The 15,064-nt window shown below is 33.5% G+C and overlaps 1 protein-coding gene across 1 annotated transcript in view; it reads left to right on the forward strand.

The window, feature by feature from the left end:
- The window catches only part of LOC107666005 (guanine nucleotide-binding protein G(i) subunit alpha-2-like), a 45,352-nt gene extending 32,595 nt beyond the window's left edge, over nt 1–12,757 (forward strand). The window contains exons 2-8 of the mRNA XM_016457096.1: nt 2,061–2,103; nt 4,530–4,671; nt 5,092–5,252; nt 8,940–9,030; nt 10,975–11,128; nt 11,356–11,571; nt 12,661–12,757. Of these exons, the coding sequence (XP_016312582.1) occupies nt 2,061–2,103; nt 4,530–4,671; nt 5,092–5,252; nt 8,940–9,030; nt 10,975–11,128; nt 11,356–11,546 (782 nt within the window). The 3' untranslated portion in view covers nt 11,547–11,571; nt 12,661–12,757. The remainder of the gene's footprint in view (nt 1–2,060; nt 2,104–4,529; nt 4,672–5,091; nt 5,253–8,939; nt 9,031–10,974; nt 11,129–11,355; nt 11,572–12,660) is intronic.
- The last annotated feature ends 2,307 nt before the right edge of the window (nt 12,758–15,064 follow it).

A 15,064-nucleotide genomic window follows, 5' to 3' on the forward strand; every position in this document is an offset into this window, starting at 1 on the left:
GGCTAACCATGTCCCTTTAGTGGCTCCGCAGAACGCGTTATTTGTTTTCCGTGCCTTTCTGAACACAGATTCAGCCACACCTCTAACCCAGTCGGGGGTGTTTGTGGTCCACACAGAACTCTTATTTGACATCGTCACAAGTTACTGTAACCGTTATATGCTACGCAAGTCTTTTTTTATGCCACGCAAGTCTACAGTGTGTGCGTGAGACAATGTGTTCTTCTGTTGTCTTTGACAGCTTTTAGGTGCGTTATTGGCAGCGCCACCCTCTGCTTACATGAACGCGTCACCACCGCATCAGCACGGAAAACATGGGGACATTTTTTAAGACAATAATCACACAACCTATTCGATATTCTATAATTAAATCAACTAATCGAATGTTTGAAAACTGTGACCCATCCCTAGTAGTTAATCACTTCCTCAAGAATAATATGGTGTTTGATAGCGAATTGTCATTTCTTGTTTTTGCCTTAAGAAACTACACACTTCCAAGAAAATAGTATTTGGTTGTCAGTTGTCAAACTTATTTTATTTTGTCATTTTATTTTATTATTTTTTCCACTTATTTACAAAAAGTACATGCTTCTATTAAAGTGGTATTTGGTTATCAGTTGTCTAATATTTTATTTTATTTTATTTTATAATTCCAATAAAGTGGTATTTGGTTATCAGTTATTTAATTTAATTTAATTTTTTTATTTATTTTATTTTATTTTATTTTATTTTTTTATTTTATTTTACACACTTCCAATAAAGGGGCATTTGGTTGTCAGTTTATTTTATTTATAATTTTTTACATTTTTCTATCACTTTTTTGTGGTTTGAATATAAGCCAAATCTCTTCAGATGCTTGTTAAAAAGATGAAAGTATGAGTTAGTAATTGGTTTGTGGTACTGTGCAGTGAGTGTGTCTCGTGGCGAGGTAGCTGTTTTAATGATTCAGCAGATGGCCGAGGAGACGCACATTTCACACGCCGCTGTAGGGGCTGCTGAAGGCACTCCTGCGCAGATGCTGCGTTTTCATTTCCATCTCCTACTACATTAAAACATGCTTAAAAAAATTAAATGGAGATGATTTTTTTTTTTTGCTTTCTGGCTTTTTCCACACACACACACACAAAAATCTGCACCCTGGTACAGATATTAATACCATGGTATTTTGATATAAACCAAAGGCTGAAACATCATCTTGTATAAATCATGAGTAGGAACAATTATTCTGCAGCGATCTCGATCTGATGAAAAACGTCTCGTTCTCCTTTACACTTGGCTGAAAGCCTTTTGATATAGTTGTTTGTCTCCCTGAGCGTAACTCAGGATTCTATCTGTCCACTCACAGTAATTGAATGACCTCTCCACATCTTCCACTCAGAGCTGGACCGGAAGAGGGTTTTGTTCTCTCAGCACTTTCAGAGCTGTGCTTTTACCACTTTGACAGACAGAGCTCATTACATTTATTCAGGAATAATCTGTTAATAATAACTGTTCCCAGACCCTTTCCGTATACATGGGTGTACTTGTGAGCCGCCCCTCAGAACATCAGGCTTCTGTGCAGCGGAAATAACAAGCGGAGAGCCGTCAACAAGAAGCTGAGTTTTGACAGTAGATGTTTTGGCACAGCTTCAGTGAGCAGTATTAGTCTAAAATCATCTTCAGGAGTGGAGGAAGTGCAGAGGCTTTCAATATAAGCACACGTTACTGTACAGCCTCCATACTTCACATATGATATATCATGCACAGAATATTTGAGAACTCATCTGTACTCACGACTGTATGTCGTGAATGTACTATGAGGCGTATAAGGGTTCATGAAAGTATTCTGTACTGAAGCGATAAGTACAAGTGGCTGAGAAGATGCTGTAACCTCTGATTAAAACAAAATGTTGCTATGCAGTGAAATTGGCAATAGGCTATAGGAGCTGCACAGTGATATGGACTATTTTATAGACGTTGATATTATTACCATTTAAAACAAATATATAAATAGATAAATCCAGTATTTTAATTTTATTTGACTGCTTACTCTGTTTTCATTGACTTCTTTCTTCTCTCTTCAGGTGCAGGTGAATCAGGGAAGAGCACCATTGTGAAACAGATGAAGTAAGTAGAAACTTGTTGATTTTTTTTTTTAGAAGATGTTGATTTTTTTTTTTTTTTTAGGGCTCTGTAAAATTTCTAAATAGTTTTATAAAAAAAAGCATGTCCAATCAATTAAATTAATTAAACGTTTACAGTTTAATAATTTGTTATAATTGTATTTATTTATTTATAAAACGGTAGGGCCCTATGACATTTTTTAATGTAATCAAAGGAAAAGAAAAATTCCTTTTATTTTTATGGCACAAAAATGATTACAACATTATTTATTTATTTATTTATACCTTGAAAAGTGCATTCTACTGTATAGTGGTAATATATTTCCTAAAGTTTTAACAAAAATTAATTTTTTAGGGCCCTATGAAATTTATGAATATTTTTCTTCCCCCAAATTCCATTAAAATTTTTCTAGGTTCCATTTTAATGGTTTAACTAGATTTTACAAAATAAAAACATGCCTAATCAGTTGAATTCATAGAACGTTTGCAATCAAATAATTTATTTAATACAAATTCAATTAAATATTTTTATTACAAATTTATTATCAAAAATAGTGGTAATCAAACAATAACAATTTAATAAAAATGTAAACAAATGAAAATGTAAGAACTCCTATTATTTTTTGCCGTTGTTGTTATTATTATTATTATTACTTTGAGAAGTACATTCTACTGTACAATAATAATATATTTCTGTCACTAAGTTAAACCAGACTTCTATTTTAATGTGTTGTTGTGAAGATCTTTGAGTTTGTGTATGCTGATTTGCTGCTCAAGAAATATTTCTTATTATTGTTGAAAATGGTTAATATTTTTGTGAAAACAATTTTCCATATTCATTGATTAATAAAAAGTTAAGAACAGCAAATCTTTTATAACATGTATTTCTTTATCACTTTTGATCAATTTAATTCATACTTGCTGAATAAAAGGTTTTTTAAAATCTTACTGACCCCAAACGTTTAAATGTTTGTTACTGTTGAATGCCTTTTTAAAAACTCAAGTTTGAATGTTTCTTTTGCAATTACTTGACTATGTAAAAGGAGAAAAATAATAAAAAGACTATATATATAAAATTGTGTGCATAATATGCAGAGCAATCAGGTCACGGTTTTGTAAGATAAATGAAAGTTGTTGGATGAAAGGTGCGCACATTTATTCTTGGCTATAAACGTTTTTATTGTACTATATATATCTTTCAGTGTAAGTAGAAGTCAGATGCACAAAGAGAGATAGCGAAAGCCTTGAATAGTTTTATCATTTCCATTTGACTGGAGGCGCTGGGATCTCAATCCATTTTTCATGAGGACAGCACGCTCGGGTCGTTAATGCAGGTTTAAGCAGAAACAGTGTTACAATGACAATGAGTGTTAGCAGCAGCAGACGGGAGTTTCAAACACGGCAAATTCTGCTGCTTTATACCCAGAGTAACAGTCCTGAAGGTGTCATGTATCACACGTCTTCAATTCACCATTTACCAAGTGTATGACGATTCAGCTTTATTTTATCAAACCTGTTAAGATCCATTAGCCTGAGCTTCCGAAAAACATTTTTTAAAAATATCTATTTCTAATGCTTTCCTTACTGGCATTTTCAGTTTTTAAAAAAAATTTTTTTTTTAAGTCAAATACATTTAAATGATTTTGATAAAGATGTAATCTAAAATATGTCAATAAGGCCCAACTGGCCTATTTTATATTTGCTGACTCGGTTATAGGAAGCGAAGACTGTGATATTTGCTGACGTTAGTGAATATGGAATGTGTTAAATGATGCACATTACTGCTCAGCACTGGAAACAGCCAGTTGTGAAACTGCACGTTTTAAATCGGAGAGGCACAGATACACATTTTTGGCTGATAATTTGTTTTATGGCTGATATAGTTAATACAATGGCCAATATCAGTTTTTGAAATAAATATATAGGCTACAGTTTTAGTTGTAGCAACAACTGTATAAAAAAAAATATTAAACCTATTATGGTTTAATATTTTTTGCTTCCAATATTTGCCTCATAAAACTCATGTGATAGACACATTAACCAATCAGACCAATTAAAATAAATTATTACAGAGTTTCTTTTAATACAGATCTTTTGATGCAAATTATTTAATACAGATTTTAATAAGATTTTTTTCTTTAGCATTCCCAGATTTAATTTAATTTCAATTTAATTTAATTTAATTTTTTAGTTTGCTTAGAAGTAGATTTTCTGCTTATTTTTTTTTAAATTAGATTATTTTTTAGATTTTTAAAATTACCATTCCCAGATATTATAATAAGATTGTTTAATTTTTATTTAATTAGATTTATTTAATTTAATTTTATCTTATTTTTTATTTTATTTTATTTTACAGATAGTATTATACCATTCTCTGCTGATCTTTTCAGGTCAATATAATTTATTTATTCCATTTCACCCTCTGTTCAGAATCATCCATGAAGATGGCTACTCAGAAGACGAGTGTAAGCAGTACAGAGCCGTGGTCTACAGCAACACCATCCAGTCAATAATGGCCATCATTAAAGCCATGAGCAACCTCAAGATCGACTACGGAGACACCGGCCGAGTGGTAAGACCTCCTGTAATGTCTGGGACGAGTATGTAGGTCATGCTGGGTTTCTGTAAATAATTCAGAGTCCCACACACTCTTGCAACTTCACTTTTCTGATCTTCAGGTTTAATGTTTTGCATACAGTCTCAGATCCTTCAGAGGTGGATCGAGTTATTCTGTACATCAATATATGATTCACAATAAGCAATTCCTTGGTTATTTTAACTTGAAGTATTGCCATTAAAAATATACCATGGTAATATGTTTGGGGAGAGTAATTTTGCAGTAAATCCCTGCTCAAGGCAATCTGTAATTGCTCTAAAGCAAAGTTTGCTTCCAGTTACAGTCAAGTTCTTTCAACAATGTTTTTTTCCTCGCTCAGCACATCTCGTGTGTGTGTGTGTGTGTGTGTGTGTGTGTGTGTGTGTGTGCGTGCAGGACGATGCGCGGCAGCTGTTTGCTCTGTCTGCAGCAGCTGAGGAGCAGGGCATCTTAACTGATGATCTGGCCAATGTGATCTGCAGACTGTGGGCCGACAGCGGGGTTCAGGGATGCTTCACCCGATCCAGAGAATATCAGCTCAACGACTCTGCTGCCTAGTGAGTGTCCACACACACACACACACACACAATACTGTACCTGCTGCACATCTTACTGTACATTTACACACTTATACACATGCTCCATATGGAATTTAGGCAGATAGCATAGTCTTACTAGTTATTCTCATCACTGCAGTATTTTATTGGTAGGTATTTCACTGGCATGTAGTGTTGTCACGGTACCAAAATGTCAGTATTCGGTACCGATACCAGTGAAAATCCACGGTTCTCGGTACCAATGTATATGGTGTAATGCTGTGGAAGCCCTGATTCTAAAATGCATATAGCTCCGCCCCTAAAATCTCATCCGATGAGTCATGTGTGAACATGTCTGACTGAATTGAATTCCTTATAAATGCATAAATTGCTGCACTGATAGGCATGAAAATGGCCTAAAATTAGATTAATTGATTTTTATGTTAATTATTTTTATGGTTATTTTTATTAATTTAATTATTTAGGGAACTGTGCGTGCATTTCACAGCTCATAAATACCCTGGCAATCTGGCAATGTAAGAAAACCATGTTTATGAGATATATTCTCACAGCAGAGATAGACTTGATGTTTGAACACATAGACGTGCACAGAGCAGCGATACAGATACAGATGCATGCAAAGTGAAAACACTTTAGGTTTGTTACATGACCTTATACACTTCAAAATTTGGGGTCGGTAAGAATTTTTGGTTTTTGAAAGACGTATCTTCTGCTCACCAAAGCTGCATTTATGTGATCACAAATACAGTAAAAAATATTGTGAAATATTAATGCAATTTAAAGTAACTGTTTTTTATTTGAATATATTTTAGCATGTAATTTATTCATGTAATGCAAAGCTGAATTTTCAGCATCATTACTCCAGTCTTCAGTGTCGCATGATCCTTCAGAAATCATTCTAATATGATGATTTGCTGCTCAAGAAACACTTATTATTATCAATGTTATAAACAGTTGTGCTGTTTCATATTTGGAAACTGGGATACATTGTTTAGGATTCTTTTATGAACAAAGTTCAGCATTTTTTTATATATTATTTTTTTGTGACATTTAGTGTTACATTTTGTAACATTTAAATGCACAGTTGTTGAATAAAAGTATTGCTCTCTTTATATATATATATATATATAAATAAAAACTTACCCCATACTTTTGCACAGCAGTTAAAATGTTGGCTTAATCATAAAACACAATCGTTGATGTCTTTTATCATATTGCTGTTGGTTTATGAGAGCAGTAAGCCACTGGAGGCCGTGTGTTAGTAATTTTTCAGCAGTTAAATCCTCTCCCTTCTCTCCTTCACCTCTGTCGGATCACTGCAGCTCACGCCTCACACCGCCTGCTGTTTAATTAGATTTCATCCGTGTAATTCAGAGCTGCATAAACACAAACACTTGAGGAACACAATTGTGCGAGGAGTGGCAGCACAAAACTAAATTACAAATCTCTCCCTAGACAGAATGTGACTTTAATTGTGTTTTAGCACCAGCACATAAACACTGATGCATGATGGGAGGCAGGTCCAAGCAGGGAACTCAATGCCAAGTCCATCTGTTGTTGTTAGCAGAGATGTCTTCTGTCTTTAATGAGGTCACGATCTGAACACACTCAGACCTTCACTGACCACACACACACACACACACACACACACACACACACTGTGACATCAACACACACACACTGTGACATCATTAAATTGAAAGTTTGGACACATTTGACTTAACTTTGTCTACAAAACAACATGCATCTAAGCAATCACCTTCAGATCGAAAAGTTGTGATTAAATGTAAATGTTTTATAAATATAAAAATGTTCTACCTGAAAAATATTAAATGATATTCTGGTATTTATTATTAATAAAATATAAATAAATATGTTGTTTATATGTAAAGTAGATAAATAAAATGTGTAAAATTCTTATTAAAAAAATCCTTATTTAAATTCCAGGTCAAGATAAATATTTATATAAACATTAAGTATTTATTTATAATTAATTTTATTATAAAGTCTATAAATGAAATGTATATGTATGTAATTTTTACTTTGGAATATATATATATATATATATATATATACACACACACACACACTTTTTTTCTGTTCTGTTGTGCCATTTCAGGTAAAATGTAGTTTCATGTGTGTTTTTTTTTTTTACTGATATAGATAAAATACATGTATGTTTGAAGTTATAATCATGTTTAACAGTTATACACAAAATCTCACATTTGAGTTCTGGGCCTAAAAACTAAGAACCCTGCAACAGTCGGATAGTTAATGTTAACTACATACATAAGGTAGTCCTTAACCAAGATCAAAAGTAGCATTAAGACTTGCTTTCAGCTCGGTATATTTGTTGAAAGAGAACGAAGTCTTCACATTCCCACGTCTCAGACTCATCCTGCAGTAGTTAAAGCAGATGGAGTCTGTCACGATCCTCAGGCCATGCAGCTCTCTCTGCCCATCATATGATCTTCATCCTGAAACCTTCTGTAGTGCCGCCCATTAAAACCAGTGCTGGCGGGAAGGCTAGCGTTCTAGGAAATAAACTCTCAAAGCATGAAATGTGAACTAACAGTCAAACTAAAGGAAGATAGTGGGTCATTTCAGTTCATCTCACAATAGATGAGCTCTGTTTTTCATTTATGTTTGTAATTCTAAATGACTCTGAGATAAACCGTTTTATTCAGAATAATGCAATTGTTGAGTATTTGCTCATTGTGTGATCAGAAAAGCATGATGTTTTAATAAGCATTTATTGTTGAATGCATAACCTCGGGAAATAATCATTTTATTTGTGTTTAATTTAATAGAATTATTGTTCTTGTTTGTCGTCACTGTTTATGTTGTAAATCAGTTTGAACTGAAGAGCTTGCAATGTAATTAAAAAATATATATACACACACAGTATATATGCCACAGGGAACAGAGGTGAAGATTAGAGCTGATTGGCTGTGAACACGGCACATTTCTACACATCCTTTCTCATGCTTTACAGACAGTTGCCATAACAGAGGGAAATAATTCAGTCACCACATGCTTATGTGAATATATTGAATTTATTAAAAACATATCTGGGTCATATTTTTTAACTGATATAGATAAAATAGAAAGAAAAATAATATTATAATATAAAAACAAATAATAATAATATTTTTTGTAGAATTTGTATACAATGCATTTTTTTAATAAACTTGCTGAATACTTTGCAGTTGAAATTAGTTTTTTGTTTTTTACCTTTTACATTTTTTTTTTAACAGCAATAATTATTTTAATTTTTATATAATTATTTTTATTTTGTTCTAGGTGTAAGATATAATATCATGTAATGTGTATATATAATATATAATTTGTGCGTGTGTGTGAAGTATGGCCTAGAAATGTTCTTGACAGGCTTTGTAATATTCACCCATGAAGGAGAAAAGGGTTGCATTTCAACTGTTTAAATGGTCAGAAAACCCTTCGTTTTCACATTTATAGGTGAAATTATTAGGACTATTATGAAACTGAAATGGTATCTTCTGTCGATCACATGTTGGGAAAGTATGAGCTAATTCTTCAGCCTGAATCATGATGTATGAAAGGTCAGTGTCAGTCGGGGTTGCCATAGTAATGCGCTCAGCGCTCAGGCCTGTAGCCTGTCCAACAGCGACGGCTCACTGAGCTAATATGACTGTTTATGGCTTCCAGTCAACGACTAATTCACACACGAGCAGCTGTTGTGTTGCTGAAACTGCTGAAGATTGGACTCAACTCAAAACTTCACTCTGATCACTGTACTGTACACATCAGGCAGATTTACTGTATGCATGAAATATGCAAATGACCGGCTACATCAGCTATAGTGTGCAGTATGCAAGCAGAGTACACTGTATTCCACACACACACACACACACACACACACACACACACACACATCTCAAGTGGTCTCAAGTAAATAATCTCGATTCTAGGGGGGTTTGCTGACTAAAAAGTTGTGAACTCCTGTAGTAAGCAATACTGTAGTATTCAGTTGCAAGCAGTCCATTGTAAACACAGCTTATCAGGCACTAAAGCAGGTGTCGGGTCTCAAAAGCGAGCGCAGATGCGGTGAATACAAACACCATTCCTCTGCCCACTTACTCTATGACTGTGACACAGAAATTAAGGCAGATTTAATGCTGCTCTGAAGCTTTTTAAAGGGGTCATATGATGTTGCTAAAAAGAACATTATTTTTTTATATTAAAATGAAATAAATTATCATACAATGGACAAAGTATTTCATTGTTGTAAGGGTGAGATATACATTTAAACAAAATAAAATGAAATCGTATAAAATGATAATAAGATTGGGGAAGTATTAATTTATTTTGAGGTTGAGCAATACAGTTAAACAAATTAAAGTGATACAAAATGATCATAAGATTGGGGAAGTATTTCATTATTTTAATGTTGAGCAATACATTAAAATATATAATATAACACTATAAGATCGGGGAAATATTTCATTATTTTAAGGTTGATCGATACGTTTAAACAAAATAAAATTATGTAATATTAAATGATAAATTTGTGAAGTATTTTTATTATTTTGAGGTTGAGCAATACATTTAAACAAATTAAAAAATGTTATATAATATACGATTGGGAAAAATTATTTATTTTAATGTTGAGCAATACATTAAAATATATAATATAACACTATAAGATCGGGGAAATATTTAATTATTTTAAGGTTGAGCAGTAAGCTTAAACAAATGAAAATGATATAATATAATATAAGATTTTGGAAGTATTTCATTTTTTTGATGTTGAACAATACATTTAAATAAATTAAAATGATATTAAATGATCATAAGATTGGGGATGTAATTCATTATTTTAATGTTGAGAAATGCATTTAAATAAATTAAAATGATATAATATAACTATAAGATTGTGGACATATTTCATTATTTTAAGGTTGATCAATACGTTTAAAGTTAAACAAATTAAAATGATGTAATATAAAATTATACATTTGTGGAAGTATTTTATTAATTTGAGGTTGAGCAATACATTAAAATACATTAAAATTATACGATTGGGAAAATATTTCATTGTTTTAAGGTTGAACAATACATTTAAACAAATTAAAAAATGTTATATATTGGGGGAAAATTCTTTATTTTAATGTTGAGCAATACATTAAAATATATAATATAACACTATAAGATCGGGGAAATATTTAATTATTTTAAGGTTGAGCAGTAAGCTTATACAAATTAAAATTATATAATATAAGATTGTAAGATTTTGGAAGTATTTCATTATTTTGATGTTGAGCAATACATTTAAACAAATTATTAATTTGTTTAGGGTTGTTTAAAAATTCTCTTTATTAATTTCGCATTTTATGCGATCAATATTGATATATTGATAGTATTGACTGAATTAGCATTGAAAAGTATTGAAATAAGTACCAATTTAAGTAAACATTTTTCTTAAAACAAGTAAATAGCTACTTGAGTATGTGGATATTTAAAATCTAATACTGTGTTCTTTTCTGAAAGAAATGCTCAGTTTTAATTTAGACTGGCGTCTTCTGTGTTACCAACAGTCACACACTGACTAATGCATAATAACTAATACCTGTGAAGATCCTTGTCAAACTAGTGTACACTAGACATAGAGCGAACGTAAGCTGACAGCGCCCTCTGGTGTTGAGTTACTGTGTTTCTCAATCATCACACTCCTCTTTTTCAGAACCGCATGCATGAAAGCATGAAGCTGTTCGACTCCATCTGCAACAACAAGTGGTTCACCGAGACCTCCATCATCCTCTTCCTCAACAAGAAGGATCTGTTTGAGGAGAAGATCACAAGCAGCCCTCTCACCATCTGCTTCCCTGAGTACTCAGGTCTTTGCTTAGTCAAAATCCTTTTCTGTGAAGATCAATATCATCCCACAAATGCGGCAATGAGGCTTCAGTCGAACCTAGAACATTGATTTGAGTTCTTTTGTCTTGTGTAGTGCATTATAATAACTGTAAGGTTATTTTGCTGAAAACTGTTTTTTAAAGGTTTAAGCAACTAAAACGGCATGTTCTAATCTGCTGACAATATTTTCTGTGTGGTTTTTATACAGGAGCCAATAAATATGATGAGGCTGCCAGTTACATCCAGACCAAGTTTGAGGACCTCAACAAGAAAAAAGACACAAAGGAAATTTACACCCACTTTACCTGTGCGACTGACACTAAGAACGTGCAGTTTGTGTTCGACGCCGTCACTGACGTCATCATCAAAAACAACCTGAAGGACTGCGGCCTTTTTTAATGAAGGTGGCCAAGAGAATGATGAGGTTAATAAACACACATTAAACACACCTGTGTTCATAAGCATGAGCACAGTTGCTCAAAAATAGTAGTTTTAACATTTGAGGAACACTTGCACTAAGTTCGGGGTTGGTAAGATTCTCCAAGGCTGCATTCATTTGATCAAAAATGCAATAACAACAGAAATATTGTGCAATTCTATTACAATTTAAATTAATTGTTTTTGAGTGTAATATACTGTAAAACGTAATTTATTCCTGTGATCAAAGCTGAATTTTCAGCATCATCACTCCAGCCTTCACATGTCACATGATCCTTCAGAAATCATTCTAATATGCTGATTCGTTGCTCAGAAAACATTTTTATTATTATTATTGTTGAAAACAGTTGTGCTGCTTCACATATTTGTGGAAACTAATGCATTTAGTTTTTCATTGATTACAGCATTTAATTTAAATGGAAGCCCGTTTCCGCCACTGAATAAAAAATAAAAAAGCTAATTGCGACTTTTTTCCTCGCAATTACGAGTTTATTTCTTGCAATTCTGACTTTGTAACACGCAATTGCGAGTTACAAAGTCAGAATTGTGAGATATAAACACGCAATTCTGAGAACATAACAGCCCCCCCCCTCAAAACTGGACTTTAACACGCAGTTGCGAGTTTATATCACGCAATTCTGTCTTTATAACTTTAAAACAATTTTATATATATGTTATAAAGTCAGAATTGCGAGACATAAACTCGCAATTTTGAGAAAAAAGTCAGTATTGCGAGATATAAACTCGCAATTGCGAGAAAAAAAGTCAGATTGAGTTTTTATCTCGCAATTGTGACTTTATAACTCGCAATTTTATATATATGTTATAAAGTCAGAATTGCGAGATATAAACTTGCAATTGCGAGAAAAAAGTCAGAATTGCGAGTTTTTTCTCAATTGTGACTTTATATCTCGCAATTCTGACTTTATAAATCGCAATTCGCAATTGATGGCACAAGCATACTTCACAAACTTCACAAACAAATCATTTAACATATAGCAAGTTTGTTTGGTTTGAAGTGATATAGCATGTGACAAACTGTTATTAACCTTCATTTGTTGTGATTGTTCCTCAGGAAGGTGTAAACTGTTTGATGGAGCTGGTTCTACACGACATGCTAGACTGCCTTCAACTACCTACAAGAATCGTAACGTTTTTTTTTTTATGTGACAGCCTGAAAAAGACTCGTGAAACTTCACTGAATTCCAGCACACCATCCTTCTTTCCTGAACCTGATTTTAAATCGGTTCTCAATGTGTAAATATTTAATTTTGCAGTTCTTTTCTGCCAGAAAACAGGTGGAGAGTCGGGATTATATTCTGATATTTGTTTCTATTGAGCTTCGGTTTTGTTCCTGACAGGTTACCATTGGGGGGTGGGTGAGGACTTCTTTTATGGATGTGCTAATTTGATGAAACTCGATAGCAAAATGCTTCTTTTGTAAAGTTAATGTGAGCACAGAAAGAAAACGAGATATCTCTTTTGTAACACCACTCTGCATCCCAGGCTCAAGCTGTATATTGTTGCATGATGGATTATATGAAATCACTCGCTCGCTCCAAACCACGGCGTGACATTCCCTCACGTGTCTCACTCTCTCTACTAGCTTGACTTTGACACCGTCCAGAATCGACTAACGTGTAAAATATTTATATCCGCCCTCACATTTCTCCTGCCTGTTGCTGTACCATCCCTTCTTTTGCGCGATGTCTGTGCCTTGTTTTCACTGTCTGTTTTTATTCACGCTATTAAATGAGAAGTGTAAAGTGTTGAGCACATTTTAAGAGCTAAATAAAACTTAGACCACAGTCTTTGGGTTAATATCTAAATACCATAAAAGATTTCGTCAGAAATAAAAGTTAATATGCAAGACAGACTTGTGCTCCTTGTCTTTTTTATTTTATGTCTCTTGATGCAGCAAATTTGTTTTTGCTGATGCTGGTAACCCTGTTTATGGTTGTATTATTATTATTATTTTTAATTTGTGCTATTTTAATCTATATTTATTATACGCTTCTGCACTATCATTTCACGGCCACGTGATGGCGCTAGAGAAACACTTTGTGTAAATAATGAAGTCAAAATGACTGACAATCCCGCTGACAAAACTATTTCCTAAGATCCCTTACATTACATACAAAACGATAAAATAAAGCATTAAAAAATACGAACCCGAACTATAATCTAAAAAAAAAAATTGTCTTGTTTTAGACCGAAATGTTTCTCGTGTAATCCAATATGTAGTACATATCAAAATAAATGAATAAAATAGGCTATAATTACATTGACAATATTTCTTATTTCAACGCTTTTTAATTTATATTTTGTTATAAATTAATATTATCAAATCAATAAGCTGAATCAATCAGTTCTCTCAGGTGTGAAGCGTTTGTTCTTCGCTCAGTTTCACTTCTCGCTCTTTGATTGGCTGGCAGGCGGACGCGTGTCGCTGATTGGTTGAGATTGTTCTGACAGGAAACTGACGGCGCAGTCAAAAGCTCTCAGCGCTCAGTCCAAACTCGCATTGACTGATACACAAGCTGAAGGCGCGTCTGCATCAGGAGCTTTTGTATTGTTCTGGACAGCTTTATAACTCTTGGATATTTTTTTTTTGTGTACAGTTGGTAAGTGCTTCAAACTCTCCCAGGTTGCATGTACGCACAGCTGTGCATTATTTAAATACAATATTTATGCCACATTTGTCTTTTTTTCAGGGGAAACGGGAAACTGTTTCAAGGTGGACTAACTCAGCAAACGGAAAAAAAACATGGTAACGTTAAGTGTTTTACTTTGCTTGCTTTCTTGTTCATCTGGATACGATGTTATTGTCTAAAAAGATAATATTTCTTACAAGGGTTGCGTCTTTAGTCTACAATTCGTGCAATTTAACAAAGAACATAGTCATATTGAATAAACGGCAGTATACAGAATATGAAATTATTACATATACTAGTTATTCTAGGTTTTTCTTTTATTAACCGTATACTTGGGCTGGTAAAAAGTCATCAGCATGTTGTTTTGAGTTCTGTACTAGTAACAGAATCAAATAAGTCAATTCACTTCTGTCTCTGAGAGGACAATTTGCAGCAACCTTTGCAAAACATTTACCGTGGTAACCATAGTGTGGTTGTGGGACCAAAACTGTAAGGTGTTGTTCTTTGTACACTTCCACTTAAATGTCAGTTTAGAGTCTGAAAAGCTGTATGTGGCATCTTGAATTAATTTGTTCATATGCTGCATTAACATTTCTATAGTTTTAGCTCAAATATTAATGTGACGCATGCACTGATGCCTTTTGTGCCTCCCTCAGGCATTATAAACTATCTTGAACCGTAATTGTGAAATTAAATGTAGGTTTTCAGCAGTGATGGAGGTTAACCGCCACCCAGCTCTATGCATTTTTCATGGCCTCTGGCAACCGCTGGCTTTTCTCTCTCACACACACACACACACACACACACACACACACACCCGCCGCC

This window comes from Sinocyclocheilus anshuiensis, unplaced genomic scaffold, assembly GCF_001515605.1.
Source record: "Sinocyclocheilus anshuiensis isolate Anshui unplaced genomic scaffold, SAMN03320099.WGS_v1.1 scaffold447, whole genome shotgun sequence".
NCBI lineage: Eukaryota > Metazoa > Chordata > Actinopteri > Cypriniformes > Cyprinidae > Sinocyclocheilus > Sinocyclocheilus anshuiensis.